General features: G+C 37.1%; 5 protein-coding genes and 1 non-coding gene across 22 annotated transcripts; 2 read left to right on the top strand and 4 right to left on the bottom strand.

Annotated features, from left to right (window-relative positions):
• Positions 1 to 1462: 1462 nt before the first annotated feature.
• SAP7 (A20/AN1-like zinc finger family protein) lies at positions 1463 to 3601 on the bottom strand. 2 transcript variants are annotated; one of them, NM_117274.3, is made up of 2 exons: positions 3257 to 3601; positions 1463 to 2863 (listed from the first exon to the last, which is right to left on the bottom strand). In NM_117274.3, exon 2 carries the CDS (start codon positions 2835 to 2837, stop codon positions 2310 to 2312), a length of 528 nt encoding a protein of 175 aa, NP_192941.1. In that variant the 5' UTR covers positions 2838 to 2863; positions 3257 to 3601; the 3' UTR covers positions 1463 to 2309. The 2 variants fall into 2 exon arrangements, with proteins under 2 accessions (NP_192941.1, NP_849364.1); NM_179033.1 differs by having other exon boundaries at positions 2193 to 3468.
• AT4G05940 lies at positions 1580 to 1778 on the top strand. The gene has a single exon (NR_141939.1). It is a non-coding gene; the product is annotated as an other RNA (non-coding RNA).
• A 1200-nt stretch (positions 3602 to 4801) lies between the features above and the next one.
• BAT5 (bile acid transporter 5) lies at positions 4802 to 7371 on the bottom strand. Of its 5 annotated transcripts, NM_202809.3 has the most exons (7): positions 7056 to 7371; positions 6918 to 6965; positions 6767 to 6822; positions 6566 to 6696; positions 6041 to 6487; positions 5613 to 5949; positions 4802 to 5527 (listed from the first exon to the last, which is right to left on the bottom strand). In NM_202809.3, exons 1-7 carry the CDS (start codon positions 7195 to 7197, stop codon positions 5465 to 5467), a joined length of 1224 nt encoding a protein of 407 aa, NP_974538.1. In that variant the 5' UTR covers positions 7198 to 7371; the 3' UTR covers positions 4802 to 5464. The 5 variants fall into 5 exon arrangements, with proteins under 5 accessions (NP_974538.1, NP_001328580.1, NP_001319909.1 ...); NM_001340770.1 differs by having other exon boundaries at positions 6566 to 6822; NM_001340768.1 differs by having other exon boundaries at positions 6041 to 6696.
• A 1114-nt stretch (positions 7372 to 8485) lies between these two features.
• WRKY19 (protein kinase family protein) lies at positions 8486 to 16656 on the bottom strand (the record flags this gene model as incomplete). 11 transcript variants are annotated; one of them, NM_001340762.1, is made up of 16 exons in its annotated part: positions 8486 to 8915; positions 9146 to 9262; positions 9615 to 9662; positions 9762 to 9834; positions 9934 to 10091; positions 10163 to 10225; positions 10348 to 10432; positions 10578 to 11749; positions 11824 to 12120; positions 12196 to 13267; positions 13430 to 13819; positions 13942 to 14103; positions 14181 to 14827; positions 15118 to 15271; positions 15357 to 16175; positions 16323 to 16656. In NM_001340762.1, 16 exons carry the CDS (start codon positions 16520 to 16522, stop codon positions 8709 to 8711), a joined length of 5664 nt encoding a protein of 1887 aa, NP_001329652.1. In that variant the 3' UTR covers positions 8486 to 8708. The 11 variants fall into 11 exon arrangements, with proteins under 11 accessions (NP_001329652.1, NP_001329656.1, NP_001329655.1 ...); NM_001125496.2 differs by having other exon boundaries at positions 8506 to 8915; positions 11800 to 12120; positions 16323 to 16522; NM_001340767.1 differs by having other exon boundaries at positions 8530 to 8915; positions 9444 to 9662; positions 11800 to 12120; positions 16323 to 16597.
• On the top strand, positions 16607 to 21187 carry AT4G12010 (Disease resistance protein (TIR-NBS-LRR class) family). Its single transcript, NM_117271.3, has 5 exons — positions 16607 to 17257; positions 17399 to 18533; positions 18643 to 18954; positions 19046 to 20101; positions 20170 to 21187. The coding sequence occupies exons 1-5, from the start codon at positions 16785 to 16787 to the stop codon at positions 20851 to 20853; spliced, it is 3660 nt and encodes a 1219-aa protein (NP_192938.1). The 5' UTR covers positions 16607 to 16784; the 3' UTR covers positions 20854 to 21187.
• Positions 20952 to 21814, bottom strand: AT4G12005 (uncharacterized protein). 2 transcript variants are annotated; one of them, NM_001340759.1, is made up of 2 exons: positions 21425 to 21743; positions 20952 to 21281 (listed from the first exon to the last, which is right to left on the bottom strand). In NM_001340759.1, exons 1-2 carry the CDS (start codon positions 21470 to 21472, stop codon positions 21093 to 21095), a joined length of 237 nt encoding a protein of 78 aa, NP_001329608.1. In that variant the 5' UTR covers positions 21473 to 21743; the 3' UTR covers positions 20952 to 21092. The 2 variants fall into 2 exon arrangements, with proteins under 2 accessions (NP_001329608.1, NP_849363.1); NM_179032.2 differs by having other exon boundaries at positions 21072 to 21287; positions 21425 to 21814.
• Positions 21815 to 21846: the final 32 nt, after the last annotated feature.

The raw sequence follows: 21846 nt of genomic DNA, 5'->3' as shown, positions 1-21846 counted from the left end.
TAAGATAGTTTGAATTGTTTGTTAATATGACAAAAATTATTTATTTGTCCAGTTTAGTCTCTTTTTCTGTTCTCTCATAGTTATTTTGTTGGCCAATTTGGTTTAAAGCGGACAATTTCAAAATAAAATAGCAGACGTCAGACGACAACACTTACCTCTGTATTAACATAGCTATAAAGGTTGGTATATGATTCATCATCTCTTTTATTTTGAAAACATGTTGATTCCATCTATTTGATATACTTAGGATATCATAACTCTTTTTATCATATAATAGATTATATTTAACCCGTTGTCTTTTATATATAATTTAAGTATATCTGCTTAAAAAATCAAATTAGAGATATAATTTTTTAATTTTTTGATCTGTTAAATATTATGATATTCTTTAAAAATATGAAATTAAACTATTTTAAAATATTCCAGATTACAATGTTTTAGAAGTTTATTGTAGTATATAAAATTATGATTTTCAAAAAAGAGTTGTATGAAGTTGAATATAAATATTAAAATAGGTATAAGGATCATAACTCATACATCATATAATACATTATATTTAATCTGTTGCCTATTATAAATATTTTAAATATATCTGTTTAATTTTGGTTTTTGGGGATTAGCAAATGTAACTTTTTTAACTGCATTTTTGCAACAATAGCCTTTCCTGTTAGGCTATTTTTAAAAATATTTATTTTCTTCAACAAAATGACTAAATTATCTATCATCTAATGAGAACATGTAATGAGATATGAAATTTTGCCGCCAAAATTTATTTTTGCGGCCAAAAATAATACCACATTCCCTTTAACCAAAAAAATGATTAATAACAAATTAATATTTTAAGTTAGATATCAAAAATCTTATATGTTCATTTTGATTAATCATTTTTAAAATATTAATAATGTGTTTTTGTTTTAACAATTTAATTAATTAAATTGCATAAATTTTTTAAGGTAACAAATAAATATTTAGGTAACTGAATATTTGATTTTATTGTTAAAGAAATCTTTCTCAATCTACTTTGTTACCAAGTCTTTCATTAATAATAATTTGACCCGTATGAAAACCCGAAAACCCGCGTGATTAGTATATGGGTTAAATTATATGGTTACAAATGTTTGTTAATGACATCTATTAATGTATATTTGTTACACGTAAAGGTTACAACTTAAAATTGTACTCCCCCCAAATAATAGTATAGGATGCATGTAGATTACGTTGCTATTTAAAATCTGGAATTAAATTTGTAAAGAATTAAGCTACATGCCTACATTAATACTCAGTAACCTTGTTAAATCAATCCCTTAAAATTCTTACGAAATTTCGAAAATAAAGAAGGGGCAATGATAAGCTCACGGCCTATCTGAGACTTGTAACGAAATGAAAAACAGAGTAAATAGAACTATGCGCCGTTTTTGGCGGAGAGTATGAGATGAGAAGAGAAATTGATATTTAGATTGTTGTTTGATTATTTTTATAAAAACCCTAATAATGCGGAATCAGTGCTTAAATACACCAACAAGCCTAAAACGACATAGTTCTAAAATAAAGATAGTAGCCAAGACCCTCTCTTACAATTAGAGTCTTTCTTCCTTGTCTCAGTCTTCATACTTAGTATCACACCAGCTTCTTTCTTCTTCTTTATAAAGGTAATGGTAATCCATAACCTATCAGGCAACTGCCCCACCTATTAGTTAACAAGTTCTATGATTAATCATATACATCTTCCTACTGTAAGTCATCTGAGCCAGCTCCAGAACCCACTCACCTCGGCCCGTATTTGGCCCATAATGATCATATTCATATCCAATGTTTTTCTTTTGTTCTTCGACGGTTTGTGTATTTATGGCAAATCGCCAAAATGAAAATTAATCACATAATCTCATCTCTATTTTCCATGAATTCTCTCGTATGACTGTCCTTTTGCTGTGTTATCTGATGACCCGAGTCCCGAAACAACAACACGTCAACCTAATTGAGACCACCATCATGTTCATCATGGATGACATATGAGCACATTTTCTTATAATATAGTACTAAACTGATTCTATAACAACCGCACTAATCTCTTGATTCATCATGATGTTCAATCCCCTTAGTTGAATCATAACAGAACCAATACGCAGCAAATAGATTGATCCAATCTCAAGGCGTGTAGTTCTACAAGATATACGAGCAAAGAGACCGAGAAAGCAAGAACAGCAATTTTCATTTTGATTCATGGAAACCAAACATCGAACATCCCAGGCAGAAACTGATCAAATGCAGAAGACAACGAAAATACTTAAAAATAACAAAGTTTGTTTTCTTCAAATCCTCTGAACTTTATCCGCCTTAACCAAAGGATTAGCCTTTGCAATTGCATCACGTCCAACTTCTTTGAAATCGAAGCTACACTCATGCTTCTCCGGGTACCTATGACTCCCGCAAAACGTGCTACCGCATTTGCACTTAAACCCCATTACACCAACCTTCTTGTTACAGCTGAAACACCTGTTGTTCGGTCTAACAGGTCTCGACGGCTCAGCCTCGTCCTGTTCCGCGGCTACAGGTACAGAAGACGGCTCAGCGGTTACAACAACGGTTTCCAAATGAGCTGGTTTAATTTCCAGAGGATGTTTTTGTCCAGGTGCAATGATACTGCAAGATGGAAGCTTTAAAGAGTTCTTCACCGCAGCTTTCGCTACCGCGGTTTGATCTTCCTCGGCTCTTAAGCTTCTGTAACATTTCGAGCAGAGATTCATGTTGGATGGTGACCCGAAGAATCCACATCCGTTATCACAGAGCTTTGGCTCTGTTGGTGGAAAGCTTGTGCTGTTGTTTTCCTCTGAGCCCATTTTTTTTGTATCTATTTCACCTTCAACTAAACAAACAACAAAAACAATTTATCATCTGACACCAGAAGACTCATTTTTTAAGGTTGTCTTCAATTCATAACATGATAATCAAATAACCGATTCAATTCGATCAAACCCAGCTTCAATATAATCAATCATTTCGATTTAACGCAGCTTCGATACAATCAAAATTGATCAAATTCCAATAAAACACAGCTTCTATATAATCAAAAATGATTCATTTCGATCTAAACCCAGCTTTTCTATAAACAAAAATTCGATTTAACCCAGCTTTGATAAGATCTATCTCGCTACTCAAAATTTCCCCAAATCCAATTTAAGAACACAGAAATTTGATTAATCGTAACAAAAATGTTCAGATCTGTTGGAAAAACAAACAATAAAGGGAAAAAAATTACCAGAAAAGTCGGATCAAATGAGACCTTTGCCAAAAATTTCAAAAGCTTCTTCCGAATATCCTTATCAACAAGTATCTTAAATCTTCCTGAGGAAGAAGGAAGGGTCAGATTTTTCTAGGGATTTGTTGTAAATTCTGTTCAAAGTTGATCAGAACAAATCCCTTGATTTAGGTGAGAGAGAAGAAAGAAGAGATAACCAAACACGCAACAATGGTTGATGAGAGAAATGAGGCTTTTGTTATATGGTTTGGTTTACGAACCACGAGACACGGTTTCCTCTTTTTTTTTTTTTATTGTCGGTCTTGTCTTTGTTTTTTTCTTAACGTCGTCAGTGTTGGCGTGCTTTTTAATTGGTTTTAGCCGTTGGATGTGTTACGACCGACGTTTATGTGACATTACTGCTTTTAATTTCATCGAACGGCTTATCTAGGGGTAATGACATCTTCGTAATAAATAAGAATCTTAGAAGTTAAAAGAGTCATTCTATTATTGTTACCATTTCTCTACACAGTCCACTGTTTCTTACTTTTCTTCGACAGTCGATTAAAAATATATACGTTCCGGTATTTACGTCGGTTTCGGATTAGATTTTTCTAGTTTGGATTCAGATTTATTCGAAATATCAAAAATTTCAAATTTTGTACAAAAATATATTCAAATTATTTTAAATTATACAAAAACTTTTAGAAAAACTTAAGTATTTTCTATCCGAATCAATCTAAAAGTAAGTAAAATACCTAAAAATATACAAAATATCTTAAAATCTAAATATTTTAGACACTTAAATTGTTGTAAATATGATTATTACTATTAAATTATTTTTATGTATATATATTTTGGATATATTCGGGTACTTAATCGGGTTCAGGTTTGAATCGGGTTCTGATTTCCGGATTTTGGATTTTGATGTTTAGAATCTGTTCGGGTATTTTAAAATTTCGAATTCGGATTCATATTGGATTTGGCTTGATTCCTTGTTTCGGGTATTTTGCCAAGTCTAGTCAATTTGATTAGATAAATCATAAAGCATATGGTTGAACATTTTTAGCTGATTGATATAAGAAAAAGTCGGAATTTTAACAAATTTTATTTTATATGATTTAGTTTGTTTAAGCTATAATTAAAGTGAAATTATTTTTGCAAATATGGCTTTAAGCTTACGGGTTGTATCTTACTTTTGGTCTTAAACACAAACCTTGTTTTTTTAAGAAAATGAATTTTATTTACCTTTTTTTTTGTATTGAAAATCAATAGTATGAAAAGATACGCTGCCAAAACAATTGCGACAAGGACTAAAATATTTACAATCTACAAATAATTGATGTAATCAAACATGACATTCCTCTTTTAAGCTTAGATCTACAAATCTACAAATAATAAATTTTATAGATAATGCTTAGATCATCTTCCACCATGATTCATAACCATTGTGATTAGAGAAACTTTTTTCATTTATCTATGTTTAAGTTTCAAATGGAAGAATCATCAATTATGAGACCTGCAATATATGACTGGCTTACACATCCCCCTAAAGAATCCTACCTAATTCTTAAAGGTCAAGAAACCCTGCTGTTTTTGACTTTGAAAAACCAAACTTCTTGTTGTTTCTTATCCGTGAAGCCAGTACTCCTGCCTTTCTGACCAAAGGTAAAGTCAGTAAATAGAGCCAAAAAAGGAAAAGGTTATTCTTATAGTTTATAGCTATTACTTACTAAGAAATAGAACCAGTGATGAAGTCAGAGTTAACTAAAAGTCTATGAGTAACATCAAAACATAGCCAAAGGATTTATCTTTTCATGATTAAGCAAAGGACCATGAGATAACCTAAAGAGCTCAAATTTGAATATTACTGCCAGAAGGAAGATGCTCAGAATATAGAATAATGCTAGACTCGTCCGGAGACACAATTTTTTTCTTGATACATCGGTTTCCATAAAAGTCTCAAACTTTATATCACAAGTCTTACACATGGACATGAATAGTAAATTGTGAAAACTTGTATTGTTCTCTGGACTCTGGTTGATTGACTCTGTTTTGGTTTGTCTCAGAACCAATCAAGAACCAAAAATGGAAACATTTTAAACTTTTTATGGGTAAATTCTTGGTTCTTTTATATGAAAACATAACCAGATCATTACGAAAACAATTGGAACAGCCGACCATAAACAACAGCAAATTCCGCAAAATCCCTGATTAGGTTTCATGTCACTACTCCTTTCTGTTTTTCCATATGGTAACAAGCGAGACGCCCATTAGAGACATAACAACCGTCTGCAAAATATAAAAAAATTCCGGTTAAACAAAAACATGGTTAATAGAAGAAAATAGATGTAACAAAACTATATTGAAAACTCACGGAGATTGCTGGAGGCACTCCAACGAGAGGATCTTGAAAGAACTTTGTAGCGAGGGCCAGAGCGAGAAGACTACTTTGCATTCCTGTTTCATAGGAAATTGTTCTTTGCAGAGCTTTTACATCAGGTGCCTTGCTGAAGAAGAAACCAGTGAAAAAGTAACCAGCAACAAAAGCCAAGAGATGAAACGTGATGACGAGGAACAAAATGGTTGCACCAAACGGAGACAAGATTGAATCTATATTCAAAGCAAGGGGTGCTCCTATGCAACAACTCATATCGATAACTGTTAACGCCGGAAGAAATGGTTTGATTGCATTAGACAACCTTGGAAACAACCTGCACTCACATTTGTAACGTAACGTTAGTTTTTTGTTCTTTCTAACATATAACATTACAATAATTCTAATCGATTGAGATGATGTCCCACCGGTTCAGAAGTAGTCCTGCGGCAATAGGTGTAATCACCACTTGAAGAATGCTAGAGATCATCCCAAACACATCAACGGGAAGCTTTTTACCAATGAGTAAGAGTGAAAGCATAGGTGTAACGAGGACCGCAGTGGCCGTTGAGATAGATGTCATGACGATGCTAAGCGCCGCGAGTGAAGGATCGGTCAAGAAAGTTGTGTAATTTGATAGCTGAGCTCCACTAACACATGAGACCAACATGATTCCAGCACCTATAGAAGTAGGTAGATTGAAAAGAGAGACAGCAATTACGCCGAAAATGTAACCTAAGAGAGGTTTAATCAAGTATTGTCCGATGTAACCGGCAAAAATAGCATCTGGTCTTTTAAGTGCTTCAAGAAAATCTCTTTCATTAGAGTTGATACCAACAGCAAACATCATGAACCCTAAGCCAGGTACAAAGTACCTAAATAAGGAGAAATAGTAATAAAGAGAGATGTCTAATTAAGATTTTGATCAAATTAGTAAGTAGGTTGATCCAAACCTTGGCTTGAACCATGTGAAAGAAGGTGGATAGACAAGAGCTAATATTGTACTTAACAGAATTCCATGAGGAATAAAAGAGTAGGCTTGCTTTAATGTTTCCATAATAGAAGAAACCTTCTTATGATACAGCTGAAACAAAACAGAACTGTTACTTGCCAAGAAAGCGATAAAAGCCGCAATTTTGTTGATTGTGGTTTACCTCGTTTGAGTCAGATTCGGATACATATCTCCGCCAAGGATGAATTGACTTGCTATCTTTGGATTGTATAACACACCAAAAATCAGAAACATTCAAAAATTGAACTTCTTCACTCCTAAAAACAGAGTTACTAGCCGAGATTTTTACTTACTTTGTGAAATCGGGTTACTTCGTAGTGGAAAATCTACAGAACATGATCCTACAAGAGAACTAAACCCATCAAAAACAAGAATTGAAGACTAAAGAAATGATAACATTTCATAAAAACAGAGGAGAAAGAAAGTGAAACCTAGAGAAGAGAATGAGTTGCGTGGGAAATTCGCAACTCGTCGAGTGCTGTGAAAAGCAAGTGCGTATGAATAGTTTCGAGGTTGAAGAAGACGATGTTGAGACTTTAAGAACAGAGTTTCAGTCGGAGATATCACACCCATTTTTCTTTCTTGAGGCTTAAGAGAGAAAGAGAAAGAGATGTGGAAACAAAAACGCAGCGTTTTTTGTTCGATTTATATTTTTGTTTAGCTCAAAGTACTATACCAACCTAACCAAGGGACGTTTCATGAGGCGTGTAAATTGTTGATACATTTCCACGATACGCACGTGTAAATGACACACCAAGTCACCAACCTATCGTCTCAAATGCACTATTTGAAAGGAAAAAATAAAAATAAAAAATTCTCAAAAGTTCGGGTTTCGATTGGACAATTATCATTTTGAGCAAACAAATGAAGAAACTATTTGATATAATTTAGAGAAAGGGAGAAACAGTTTAAGAAACAGTTTGGGGTTTAATTGGCATCTATATAAAAATTCTTATCTTAAAAAAAAAAGGAATTTTTAGGTATGGCTTTATCTTTTACTTCTTCTTTTTGTTTTTGTTTTGTTTTCTTTGTTAACATCTTTTCCTCTTTACGGTTTACAATGAAACATAATAATTTAGTTCGATGAAGTTTCAGTTTGATTCAATTCAAATTCCTTTTCATTTTTCCATATGAGTATAACTTTTTGTAAGGATACGTTAATTAAGTGAAATTTTGTCTAAACTATAAACTTGGAATAAGATCTTAACATGAAAAATTAAGTTAAATAACAAAATGAATTTAATCCTATCAAGACAATATATTAATTGTCATTACTACTGCAACTATAGAAGCTATGAATCTTTTGCTCTTCTTTACTTCTTAGTGGTGGGCATACGGTTTTTCGGTTTGGTTTCAGTTCGGATTTTTGGTTTTACGGTTTTTTGGTTTTACTAAAACTATAACCATATAGAAACATATGTAATTCAGTTTGGTTACGGTTTTATGGTTTTTCGGTTTTATAAATATTGAAACCATATAAAACCCTAATCGTCCGTCCAAATACTCATTATATACAATCAGTTTTAATGAGTTTTTGTACGGGACTCTGAAGGTTATTGTGTTGAAACTTTAACCAACACTGAGATGCATTATGTTGTATGGATCCAGCCGCCCCAAAAAAGCTCTATCTATGACTTTTCCATTATCGATGTTTGGTCCTGTTCTTTTCATTGTCGATGCGTTAGCGACCCAAAATTATAACTGACTTGAGACATTAACAGATACCTCCCTCATATCCAAATAGGTGCAAATTAAGTTATATTTATGAATCTTAATCTTAATTAGTCTAGACTTTTCAGATTAAGTTTGGAAGAAATATTATGTTCACTATATTTGATGTGTATTGGAATGAGCAAGAAAGAGATGGACAACTTTGTTGGCTTCAGCAAAAAAAAAGAAACAAAAGACATAAAAAAAATTGTGATTTGTCAACGTGAAGTATGGAACAGAAGATTCAAACGATTTTAGTGCAAAGCATATTAGGGCATATGTTAGAATATATATACAACTTTTGATTCTAATATATTCTCATGACAACAAAGCCCAAAGTTTCACCTATCGAAGGCAATCTTCTAAAATTAGCCTCATCCACGGAGGAGCGAAGATACTGAACCTGAGCCCGAGGATGGTAATGGCATATTCACAAATGGATGGTTAAGCAGCTCAGCTGCAGTTGGCCGCTCTTCCGGGTTCACTTTGAGACACGTAAGTATGAAATCCCGGGCGTCTAGCGATAGAATATCAGGTATTTTCGGAAGCTTACCCGTTCCAATGTTATACAAGGCTGTACCCTGCACGTTTACACAAATTATGACCTTTAATTATTACTTCAAAATCCCATAAAAATAAAATAAAAGTTCAAAACAATTGAAGGTGCAAAACAAAATCACTTGTTGAGAAGTACAAATTTAAACTGTGCCAAATGCTTTGTTCATTTACTTTTACAGCTAAATAGTTGGTGATAATTGTGGGAATTTGCTTACTTTCATATAAAGAAAGTTTGAGAATCTTGAAGACTTACGATTTCCAGATCGGAGTAGGGAATCTGACCAGTCAACATTTCTAGCACAGTACACCCAAGGCTCCATATATCAGCTGGAGTTCCATAACCATCATAATCCTTCGGGTTAAGAATAACCTGATCAAATTATTATGTTCAGTTTAGAAACACAGTTGTACAAGTATAGCCTAAAGTACAATCAAAATGATATACATCCGCGTCTGTTACCTATGATCACTAATTACATACTCACAGTTATAATAAGAACTATAAACTAAAATAGAAATAATTTCAAACTAGTTTCAGATTAATCAAAGACCTGAAGGAAACATAACCGGGGATTTTCGAGCTTATCAAGCCTGGATCACAATATATGCGGGAACATATTTAAGTAACAGTTTAAGATACAACATTTCTTTTGATGTATGATATGTTTGTCTATCATTGTATTGACAAATTAAAACAGCGGGAAGGATTTTAAAACAATAACCTCTGGAGCCATCCAATTCCAATACGGAGTTCGCCAGAGGGACATTACCTATAACAAAATGCCACAGGTATCAAGTAAGGGGAATAAGCGATGTACCAGGTTAGTACTTGAAAATACTATAAACATCTATTATTAATGGAAAAGAACCTTAGCCAATCCAAAATCTGCAAGTTTAACTGTTCCATTAGCGTCCACCAATACATTTGCACATTTAATGTTCCTTTTTCACATCAGATGAAAAAAAAGTAAACGACCCAGGAAATCAGAAGCTTGGGAAATACATGAACTGCTATAAAAAAAGAGATTTTTCTAGTCAAACCTGTGTATAAAACCTTTATCGTGGAGATATTTCAATCCATCAAGAATCTGTCTTGTGTATAAGGAGACTACAGAGTCCCCAAGCTGGTTTCTTTGGTAGAGTTTTCGAAGGGACCCTTGGGTTACAAGTTCAAGAAAAATGTACAAATTCGACTCGTCCTGCAAACAGCAAAAATGCATTATGTTTTATGAGTCAGCTGCAACTGAGAACAGGAACCCAGAAATCATACCTTAGTTGTGCCACGATATCGCACGATATTCTGATGCTGAAGCTGACTAAGTAGCGCAATCCCCTGTAGAAAATCAAAAAATGTGGCAAGAGTAATGAGGATTAGCAAACTACTTCCAACAGATCAAGGACACAATGTTACAAGAATTAAAATTTGATGCCAGTAATAGACCAGGTATATCTCACCCCCTCGACTTGTTGTATCCATTCATGTGCCTGACTTCCCTGATCAAGTAGTGAAACTTCCTTGAAAGCAAAGAAGTCCCCGTCTCTACATTTAACATAAACATCCACCATAAAGCATTTTGGTTGGCATGAGCCAAAGGCGTAAAGGAAAACTCGCTTTCTTAGTATCGCTTTGCAACTAAGAAATCTGATTTTAAGTTCAACAAACATTATCAACCAGTAAGACTTACGCTGAAATGCCTTCATATACGGACCCTAATGATCCTCGTCCCAGAAGTTGACCCTTCTGCCAACACGTGATGAAAGATCCTTCGGAGGCATAAATCGGCGACGTATTAGATATTGTCCTTGAGGAGTCACCCTTGTTTACAGTGAATGAGCATGTCTCCTTATCCCCCAATGGGATAAACATAGCTCCCGTCTCTTCCGTTTCCACTTCCTCTTCCCTGGCTTCTGAAGAGGAACTCGGCGGCGCAACTGTTTCAGGTGGAGCGAAATGCGTAACGAAATCCCAAGTTGATCCTCGAGGAATATGAGATAGTTTCATTGCTGGTTGGAGCTGAAGTACTGGTGGTCTTAGCCCCTTAATATCACCACCAACCGCCACAACATCATCGGGAATTAGATACTCTCTCGACTTCACCAAAATAGTCGGCGTTCGTTCAATACCACGGGTTTTCTCTACCGTACCACCAACAACTACTTCGTTATCTGCCGGAGTACCTAAGATCTCAAGCTTACTTGACTCAGAAGGCATCAACTCAGTTGAATTGGCATTGGGATTGGTTACAACTGGCGAGTTTCTCCTGGAGTCTACGAATAATAGTTCGTCAAGAGCAGTCAGATACGATATGGAAGAGGGCAGCTCTTTAATGTCTGTCCTGCTTAAATCCAAAAACCTTAAGCATTTCATCCTTCTCGACGAGTCTGGAAATCGCTCCAGGCTTATGCAGCCTGAAAGATTTAGAGTTTCAAGATGCTTCAACTTGTAGATGCTTGTTGGAAGATTCTTGAGATGTCTACTGTTTTCCAGGTCCAGTTTCTCAAGCAATACCAAGTTCTTAATCGATGACGGGATTTCTTGTATCATAGTCCCACCCATGTACAGTTCTTTCACATTTGGTGAGATCTCCGGGAAGTTCCCTAGCTTTGAACAACCCGAAAGATTTAGAACCTCAAGCGATTCTAAATCAACCATAGATGGAATATTCTCCAGCTTCGAGCAGCCCTTTAAATTCAGAAAAACAAGCTTCTTAAGATAAGAAATGGACTGGCTAAGGCTCAACAAACTGTTGCAACCTTCAAGATCAATATGCTCAAGATTTGTTGCGCTTGAAAGTCTTGGGATTTTAGTTAACTGGTCGGAGTAGCTAAGTCTCATCTTTTTAAGCTTTTCCAGACTCTGAAAGAGAGGAATAATCATGAGCAACTTCAAAGTTTACCATATTTTACTGAATTGGTTGTACAAAACCTTGCCTTTTTTCCTTTCCAAAGTTTCTTTGCACAGCTACTTGGCAAGTTAAGCTCGACAAGGTTCTCTGGATTAAAACTTTTCGGCAAAGAACTTAGAGGATAATATTCCCAATGGAGAAGCCTTAGCTTGCTCGGCAAATATTCAAGACCTTGTGGAAAAGATACTCCATGCTTCTCTTCCGCTTTGGAGCAATACAATTTCAACAGTCTAAGGTTACACATTTTCTCGAACACGTTGGGATTTGCATCAAATTTAAGATTCAACATGTCTAGGAAAATGCCCTCAATAGCTGATGTGCCCTGAAAATAAAGAGAACCCTAAGCACTAGAGAATGAAGAGGAATAAACTTACCAGTGTCATTTATGATGACTTACAGTGTCATTTATGAATACGTGTCTGATATAGTCGGCATTCCACAACCTGCTGCGGTCTCCTGGTCTGTCAGCTGATTCTTGGCGAACAATTTCTCGACCAGTTGCCTGGATAAAACTGAGCATGTCCACCAAGTTGTGTTGTGATATTGTCAACAGTGATTTGTCAACAAGGCCTCTAAATCCGACATGTGCAGAGAAACCACAACCATCCAGCAACATTGCGACATTGTCTTTATCAATCCTATTAAAGAAACATGCAATGTCCAAAAATATACCCCTCTCGTTGTCATCAAGCCCACAACAGCTCTTTTCAAATATACCTGGGATGTAAATGGGAGATGTTGTCTTAACTTCTTGTGATAACTTATTCCATTCTCTGTCAATACTGCTCAAGAACTGAAGAACCTGGGGATTTCCATTTGAAAATTTGACCAGCTCAAGTGACAATGTCTTGTAAACCTCAGGTGACAAAACAATTTGACATGTCCCACGATCAAGAAGTAGTAGAGACTTAGGAATATCTAATGGCTTAACCTCATAGACATGATCGATTTTACATAGTACGAAAACACGTCTATTTCTAGAGGTCATGATTATTCTGCTTCCTGGACCAAAATAGTTAAGCGTCCCCAAAAAGGTGTCAACATCTCTGTAATCATTCACATCGTCAAGAATAACAAGGATCCTTTTACGCTGAAGCCGACTTCTCAAGAAGCTTGTTTTAATGTCAGATATCCGGATAACATGAGGTTCTACCTCTAAAACTTCAGACAGAAAATTCTCTCTCACAGCATCGTGACCTTTTACCTCAACTTCTTTGTGGAGGTCCTTAAGGACGACACAGGTCTCATATTGGACAGAGATTTTGCGAAAGATCTCTTCAGCAATGGTTGTTTTTCCTATACCAACTGTACCCCATATACCAATGCTGCGAACATCAAGGGACTCAATGCATAGCAGTGACAAAATCTCCTCTACTTGCATATCCATCCCAATCATGTTCACCTTATCAGCAGAACATAGCACCTTTAAAGCATCTCTTACAATCTCATCTATAAGTTCAGATTCAGACCTGCGAGATTTTAAGAATAAAGTAGACAATACAAACATCAGACGAAAGAGAGGATAGTATAATAAACTTCTAATCTTCTATAGCCTTACTTTGCCAAATAAAAATTTATTCAATTCTCTAAAACCAAAGACTTTCTACATTTAGAACCCAGGGATCACGTACTTATCTGTCAATGTGTAGCCAGGCATCTGAGTTATTTCCTTCAAAGCAGCTTGCCATTTTTTTGGCTCATCTTGGAGATAAAATCTCTCATAATTCTTGCTGTTACAGACAAAATCATATGGTGATAGTCTGTAGAAAATTGGATAAACCACTCGATCCTCTGTATGTTGGTGTTCAAGAATGTTTAAGAGGTTCGAAGGGACATATGTGCTTGTTAATACTATAATCAAAACCCTACATTTTGGAAGTGCATCCACTTCATTAAATTTTTCATAGACAGAAATCCCTCTCCGGCAGAGGGAAGCACGAAGATGGCTAATGAAATCCTCATTGCTTATATCTGCTCTTCCGTATCTGATTACGACATCATAATCTTTAGAGGAGGAAAACCTAAGGGTCAAAAAGAGAATATTAGCAAGAATGTTTTGAGACATAAAGCTATATTGATCACCGATTTCCGCTATTCAAAGAGTTTCATAGGAATACCGATCGATGATTTTTTTGTGTATTACCTTGGATAAGGATTCCCTTTAACAACTTTCTGTCCATATTTCCGCCACCTATATCCATCATCTAAATTATCAACTTCACTCGTTGTTTGGAAAATAACCCTAGGCTCTCTCACGGTTCTATCTGAAGCATCAGCTAGTTCCGAAACCTGAACTTCTGTAATTCTGCAGATTCCATGATCTCTCCACTCAAAAAACCAAAAATATGGATTATCAATCATCAACAAAGCTTATAACTTTACCTTCTCTTTGGTTCAGGCTCGTCTTCATCTTTCTCTCCCTCACTAGTTTCTCCATTACTGTCTTCTTCATTGTCACTTGCCTCAGACATGTACTCTATTGTCGTAGCTAGACTTGCTGCTTCCTGTTGCTCTATCTTAGTCTTGTTGGAGCTAAACTGTGATGCTGTCAATTCAGAGCTCATGCAATTGATGTGTGTCGAACTCCCACTTAGATATGTGGTGCTACCATCTTTTCCTTGGTTAGGAGGTTCGTGATTGTGTCGATCTTTGTAGACGATTTCTGCTACTTGTCCATCAAGAGATCTCTCAACCTTCCTCTTGGAAGGACATCCTAGATATGTGCACTTGTAATAGCTTAGAGGAAACTTGCTGCCTTTAACTTTCTTTTGCCCATACTTTTGCCAGTTATAGCCATCATTAACTTGTTTGTCAACATTTAGAGGCTGTTGTGACATGTGCTCGATGATAGTTATACCTGAGGTATTACTTTTAGCTAGTAGTGAAGAATCCGGAGCTGAGGTGGGGATCTGAGGTTGACCCGATGAAAATGATTGAACCGCAGAGGAAGAAGGGTACTCAGTTTGAGGTTGCATATTGGCATTGGCTTGAACTGTTTGAGCTTGCTGATATGTCATTTCATAAGGTCCCTGCACATTGTTACATATCGAGTTAAAACAAGAACCGGGAAAACAAATCCAAGCACACATCCGACTTGGTAAGCTTAGATACAGAGTCAAGATAAAGAAGAGCAATAGAAGGGAAACCGGCTAGTTACCTTGAGTTGAAAACTAAATCCCCCTATTAAAAGAAAATAGGAAAGACCTATCTAAAATAACCAAGTCTACCTGATCAAAAGGCACCGAGAAAAAAATTGTAGATGAATCTTAAACCTGATCATGATGAAATAGGTATCGGGTTTACTACATTATATACATACCTCAACCTTGTCAAGAAAATCGATAGGGAAATCATCCTCGGGCAGAATGGTTATTTGGTACTCCTTTGACAAGTAGGTATTAAAACCCAAAAGTAAGTCGTCATGGCCCTTGAACAAATCTTTTAATCTGGCTATGACGCCACTAGTGTCAACTCTACATCCAACATGAGTCACCACAAAAAATTAATATATTTCCTGCTGTAAGAAGAGAGACATAATGGAAAGATAGAAGAGAGTACCCCTGATGTTTACAGTCATTCAAGACTTCAAGGAAAGTGTCATATTTCTCACTGTCTTCAAACTTGTCCTTCACAGCTTTGAGATAGTTCAAGGCATCACCTGTTGTTACCCCTCCCATATTTCCTCCTCCATCAATCGTTAGAGGCCTTTTAGTTATGCATGCTTTGCAGAACATTTTGCTCCCTTTCGCTCCTTTTGTGCATCCAATAGATTGACATCGCCGACCACCACCATGGGATATGCAGAGTCCCGAAAGACCTTCAGCGCTTTTAGTGCAGTTCTCTCTTTGGCATCTCTTTCCCCCACCGTGCATGAGACAGAGTCCTGATCTTCCCCTAGCAAATCCTGTGCAATCTTCATGGCTGCATTTTTTACCACCACCATGGGCTCGGCAGAATGGCAAAGGACCACTAGCGCTTTTTCCGCAGCCGTATGTTTTGCATCTCGCTCCTCCACCGTGCTTGACACAGAATTCTGTTCTTCCCCAAGCAGATCGTGTGCAATCTTCATGGTTGCATCTTCGACCACCTCCATGAGCTATACAAAAATCAGTACTGCCTTCTGCGCCTTTGGTGCATCCAAGATATTCACATCTGCGACCACCTCCGTGGGCTTTACAGTACACTGTTTTACCTTCAGCTCCCTTCTGGCAATCAGGTTTCTGGCATCTACGTCCACCGCCATGGGAAATGCAACGACCAGATGCATCTCTTGCTCCTTTTTGACATCCTTCCACTTGACATAACTTGGAACTAGAAGAATTATTAAGCTGCTGAGATAAACCGGAACCTGAGCTTATTGGTGGTGTTGCTGCCATGCTAGATGACAGTTCCAGTACACAAGCAGCATCAAGAACACAATTTTTTTATCAGATCAGGAAAATTCATATTCACACAAGAAAGAAAAAAAGAATGTTTATCATCCTGCAATTCACATCCCAATCATCATTCATAACCGGAACTAACCCAGGCGGTACGGTGCACATCGACGACGATTGGGAAATCATCAAACCCGTGGGGCTATTCTGCATGAACCTCGGGTCAACATCACTACTCGAGCTACTAATCCCTTCACCGGAACTTCCTACTCTCTGATGATAATCACTAGTCGCGGTGGCCGCTCCGATGGACGTCAATGTCAACGGAAGTTCTTCCTTCTCCGACATCGATCCTTAAAATTAACAAACGAAGAATGAGGAAGAAAACTTTTAAAACCCCAATAATCAAAAACACAAATTTACTTTGCTCACATATCGATTTGTTGACTTTTCGTGTTTTTTTTTTCGTGCCACTAATTAAGTATTTTATATTGGATAAATTGTTTTTGTCCGGTCTCGCAATTATGAGAGAAACCAAACCACAAGCCTTGTTTTTCTCAGCTCATCGTTGACTTTAAAACTGGACAAATTGGATCAGAGCTTTTCTCCCATGGAATCATCTTCTCCATCTTCAGCAGAGTTCGATGTGTTTCTCAGTTTCAGAGGCTTTGACACACGCAACAACTTCACCGGTCATCTCCAAAAAGCACTTCGTCTAAGAGGAATCGACTCATTCATCGACGACAGACTCCGTCGAGGAGACAATCTCACTGCGCTTTTCGATAGAATCGAGAAATCCAAGATTGCAATCATCGTCTTCTCCACGAACTATGCAAATTCTGCGTGGTGTCTTCGAGAGTTAGTGAAGATCCTCGAATGTAGGAACAGCAACCAACAGCTAGTGGTACCAATCTTCTACAAAGTTGACAAATCGGACGTCGAGAAACAGAGGAATAGTTTTGCGGTGCCGTTCAAGTTACCAGAATTGACTTTTCCCGGAGTTACGCCGGAAGAAATTTCATCGTGGAAGGCTGCTCTTGCCTCAGCATCCAACATCCTAGGTTATGTAGTCAAGGAAATTAGGTAACTTTGCAAAATCTAGATCGATGTCATCAATGTCACACAAAAAAACTTACCAAGTCTTTGTGTCAAAGTTCTACATTTATCTTCTTAGAGATGCTATTAAAGTTTATGCTAAATCCAGCTTTTTTGTCATTTTGTTAGCACGTCTGAGGCCAAACTTGTTGATGAAATAGCCGTTGACACATTCAAGAAGTTGAATGATTTGGCTCCAAGCGGGAACGAAGGTCTCGTGGGGATAGAATCGCGTCTGAAGAATCTTGAAAAGTTGTTATCATGGGAGGATTTGGATACCGTTCATATCATAGGCATTGTTGGAATGGTTGGGATTGGGAAAACGACTCTTGCTGATTGTTTGTATGGACGTATGCGTGGTCAGTTCGACGGTAGCTGCTTCCTTACTAATATCCGCGAAAATTCAGGTAGAAGCGGGTTAGAATCTTTGCTGCAGAAACTCTTTTCCACTGTACTTAATGATAGAGATTTGGAGATTGGAGCTCCTGGAAATGCACATGAGAGATTTGAGCGGCGGCTTAAGAGCAAGAGGCTACTTATTGTGCTTGATGATGTGAATGATGAAAAGCAAATCAGATATCTTATGGGGCATTGCAAATGGTATCAAGGAGGAAGTAGAATTATCATTACTACTAGAGATAGTAAACTGATTGAGACGATCAAAGGCCGAAAATACGTGCTCCCGAAATTGAATGATAGAGAAGCCTTGAAGCTCTTTAGCTTGAATGCTTTTAGTAACTCTTTCCCTTTGAAAGAGTTCGAAGGTTTGACAAATATGGTTCTTGATTACGCTAAAGGCCACCCTTTGGCTCTTAAGGTGTTAGGATCTGATCTTTGTGAGAGGGATGATCTGTACTGGGAAGCTAAACTGGATAGACTGAAAAGTAGATCACATGGAGATATCTACGAAGTTCTAGAAACAAGCTATGAGGAGCTTACCACTGAACAGAAGAATGTTTTTCTGGATATTGCATGTTTCTTCAGATCAGAGAATGTGGATTACGTGACAAGCCTTCTCAACAGTCATGGTGTGGACGTCTCTGGCGTGGTAAAGGATCTCGTTGACAAATGTCTGATCACTCTTTCTGATAATCGCATCGAGATGCATGACATGTTGCAAACGATGGCCAAGGAGATTAGTTTAAAAGTAGAAACAATAGGTATAAGAGACTGTAGGTGGCTATCACGACATGGTAACCAGTGCCAATGGCATATCAGATTATGGGACAGTGAAGATATTTGTGACCTGCTAACCGAAGGCCTGGTAATGAGTAATGACATATCTTGATGATATTCTATTGTCTACAATTTTGTATTATGTTACAGTATCATGCTTTGAATTAAAAACTGTACATTTACTACTTGATTGATAGGGAACTGATAAGATAAGAGGCATTTTTCTCGACACATCAAAACTAAGAGCAATGCGTCTAAGTGCCAAAGCCTTCCAAGGGATGTACAATCTCAAATACTTGAAAATTTATGATTCTCATTGTTCCCGTGGATGCGAAGCAGAGTTTAAACTACACTTGCGGAGGGGACTTAGTTTCCTTCCTAACGAGCTTACATATCTACACTGGCATGGTTATCCACTACAGAGTATCCCTCTAGACTTTGACCCTAAGAATCTTGTAGACCTTAAATTGCCACATAGTCAATTAGAAGAAATTTGGGATGATGAAAAGGTATGTTTTACGTCAGTTTGATCAGTCCTAAGCTAAAGTGAATTTTGATTTGCATCAAAAATTTGACTTGTGGTTGTATTTTTTTTCACAGGATGTTGGAATGCTCAAATGGGTCGACCTTAGTCATTCTATAAATTTACGTCAGTGTTTGGGTTTGGCTAATGCTCATAATCTTGAGAGGTTGAATCTAGAAGGATGTACAAGTTTGAAAAAATTGCCGTCAACGATAAATTGTTTGGAGAAGCTTATATACCTCAATCTCAGGGATTGCACAAGCCTTAGGAGTCTTCCAAAAGGAATCAAAACTCAATCCTTGCAAACTCTTATTCTCAGTGGCTGCTCCAGCTTAAAGAAATTCCCACTGATCTCGGAAAATGTTGAAGTTCTACTTTTAGATGGCACTGTTATAAAGAGCCTTCCCGAATCCATTCAAACCTTTAGAAGACTTGCTTTGCTGAATCTGAAGAACTGCAAAAAGCTGAAGCATCTTTCTTCTGATCTTTATAAGCTGAAATGTCTTCAAGAGCTAATACTCTCAGGTTGCTCACAACTAGAGGTTTTTCCAGAAATTAAGGAAGACATGGAATCTTTGGAGATTTTACTTATGGATGATACATCCATCACAGAGATGCCAAAGATGATGCATTTGAGCAATATCAAGACATTTTCGTTATGTGGTACAAGCAGTCACGTTTCTGTTAGTATGTTCTTCATGCCACCTACATTGGGCTGCTCTCGGTTAACAGATCTTTACCTCTCAAGATGCAGTCTCTACAAACTCCCAGATAATATCGGTGGCCTATCCTCTTTGCAGTCTTTATGCTTAAGCGGAAACAACATCGAGAATCTTCCAGAAAGCTTCAACCAACTTAACAATCTGAAATGGTTTGATCTTAAGTTTTGCAAAATGCTCAAGTCTCTACCAGTCCTTCCACAAAACCTGCAGTATCTGGATGCACACGAATGCGAGTCACTTGAAACTTTGGCAAATCCATTGACGCCTTTGACAGTAGGAGAGAGAATCCATTCTATGTTCATCTTTAGCAACTGTTACAAACTGAACCAAGACGCACAAGCGAGTCTCGTGGGTCATGCTCGAATCAAAAGTCAGTTAATGGCTAATGCTTCTGCAAAACGTTATTATCGGGTATTTTTTTATCCTTCTCCCTTTCACCATCAAAACTAGAACGGAAGCTCATTTTCTGTCTTTTGCAGGGATTTGTTCCGGAGCCTCTGGTTGGTATCTGTTACCCGGCCACTGAAATACCGAGTTGGTTCTGCCACCAAAGACTAGGACGTTCACTAGAAATCCCATTGCCTCCGCACTGGTGTGATATTAACTTTGTTGGACTTGCGTTATCTGTAGTTGTCTCATTCAAGGACTATGAAGACAGTGCGAAACGTTTCTCGGTAAAGTGTTGTGGCAACTTCGAGAACAAAGACAGTTCCTTCACGAGATTTGATTTCACTCTCGCAGGCTGGAACGAACCATGTGGATCCCTTAGCCATGAATCAAGAAAGCTCACTTCTGACCACGTTTTCATGGGATACAACAGTTGTTTTCTCGTCAAAAATGTCCATGGAGAGAGTAACAGCTGTTGCTACACAAAGGCTTCGTTCGAATTCTATGTGACAGATGATGAAACAAGGAAGAAGATAGAAACTTGTGAAGTGATAAAATGTGGGATGAGTTTAATGTATGTTCCTGAAGATGATGATTGTATGTTGCTAAAGAAGACAAATATAGTTCAGCTGAGTTTGAAGAGCGGACCAAGTTGTTCCTACGATCTTGATGATGTTATGGATGACGTTAGACCCAAGAGAGGACTTTGCCAGTTTGTTGGTGGTGAAGAACCAGGTTGTAAGAGAAGGAAGGAGGAGAAGATCACAGTGAGATAGAATCTTAAGTTATGTCAAAAATTTTGTTTTATTAAATGTCAGTACACATCACCATTAACAGAAAAAGAGAGAATGTGCAATACTGATTTAAACTATGGACAGCTACTAAAATAATCAGGTAATCATTATGTGCATCCATATATTCAAGAACCGTATATCTATTAAAGATCAACAATGACAACAAGAAAACAAAGATGATCTTAGAACTTTAAACTTGTGAATGAATATCTTGGCTTTCATTATGCAGCTAGAAAGAACCGAACTTTGGAGCTATAAGCTAATTTCGAAATGTCGATTCCACATATGGAGCTAGAACTACACACATACATAGAAGTTAAGAGAGCACTTACCACGGTTGTCAAATCACTCAGAGTGCATTGTATGGTTGCATAAACCTCACATGTAAATCTCAAACGGCATAATGTCACCTGAAACTTCATACCAAACCAATTTTCAAAGATTAAACATATACTGGAGAAAATGATGTAACATGTCAAAGCACAGTCAATTTCTAAACAAACACTTTAATCTCAGGAGAAAGAAGAAAAACAGATTGCTTGGATCAACCAACCTCGTGGATTCTGAAACTTTGTGAATCTTGTTTCACGTTTTTTTCCATCAAATTTATAATTTTGATAAATTTGGAATCCAAATTTCAGAGTATGGCCGAAGAGAAGATGGCCGGAGAGGTTTCAAGAGATATCCATTAAAATCCAAGAGCGGTGAAAGTGAGAATAGGCGTTTTTGTGACGAGTCGAGAAGAAGAAAATTCGATCTCGGAACAGTAGAAAAGTAGCTCGCGGGAAAGATATCGGAAATGTTGCCGTTTCGGTGGTGGAAGGCATTGCGGCGATGGCGTCGTCAGATTGTGGTGACAAAGACAAATCGAAATTGAGGAAATTGGGAAATTGCGAAAACCGGGTCCACGGAGAATACGGAATGTCGACCACAGTGGATTATTGGTCGGTGAAATTAAACACGTATAATAAAATT

The sequence above is a fragment of the Arabidopsis thaliana genome, chromosome 4 (assembly GCF_000001735.4).
Source record: "Arabidopsis thaliana chromosome 4, partial sequence".
Classification (NCBI taxonomy): domain Eukaryota; kingdom Viridiplantae; phylum Streptophyta; class Magnoliopsida; order Brassicales; family Brassicaceae; genus Arabidopsis; species Arabidopsis thaliana.
This window is presented reverse-complemented; position numbering and strand designations above follow the sequence as displayed.

Bases quoted from the DNA above. Each gene is read 5' to 3' on its own strand.
- AT4G12005 (NM_179032.2), bottom strand. From the start codon at position 21,472: ATGGAAAAAAACGTGAAACAAGATTCACAAAGTTTCAGAATCCACGAG. The intron at 21,288-21,424 runs GTTGGTTGATCC...TTTGGTATGAAG, and splicing joins AAAGTTTCAGAATCCACGAG to TTTCAGGTGACATTATGCCG.
- SAP7 (NM_117274.3), bottom strand. From the start codon at position 2,837: ATGGGCTCAGAGGAAAACAACAGCACAAGCTTTCCACCAACAGAGCCA.
- BAT5 (NM_202809.3), bottom strand. From the start codon at position 7,197: ATGGGTGTGATATCTCCGACTGAAACTCTGTTCTTAAAGTCTCAACAT. The intron at 6,823-6,917 runs GTAAGTAAAAAT...TACAATCCAAAG, and splicing joins AAGTAACCCGATTTCACAAA to ATAGCAAGTCAATTCATCCT. The intron at 5,950-6,040 runs GTGGGACATCAT...ATGTGAGTGCAG, and splicing joins GCAGGACTACTTCTGAACCG to GTTGTTTCCAAGGTTGTCTA.
- AT4G12010 (NM_117271.3), top strand. From the start codon at position 16,785: ATGGAATCATCTTCTCCATCTTCAGCAGAGTTCGATGTGTTTCTCAGT. The intron at 17,258-17,398 runs GTAACTTTGCAA...TCATTTTGTTAG, and splicing joins TATGTAGTCAAGGAAATTAG to CACGTCTGAGGCCAAACTTG. The intron at 20,102-20,169 runs GTATTTTTTTAT...TGTCTTTTGCAG, and splicing joins CTGCAAAACGTTATTATCGG to GGATTTGTTCCGGAGCCTCT.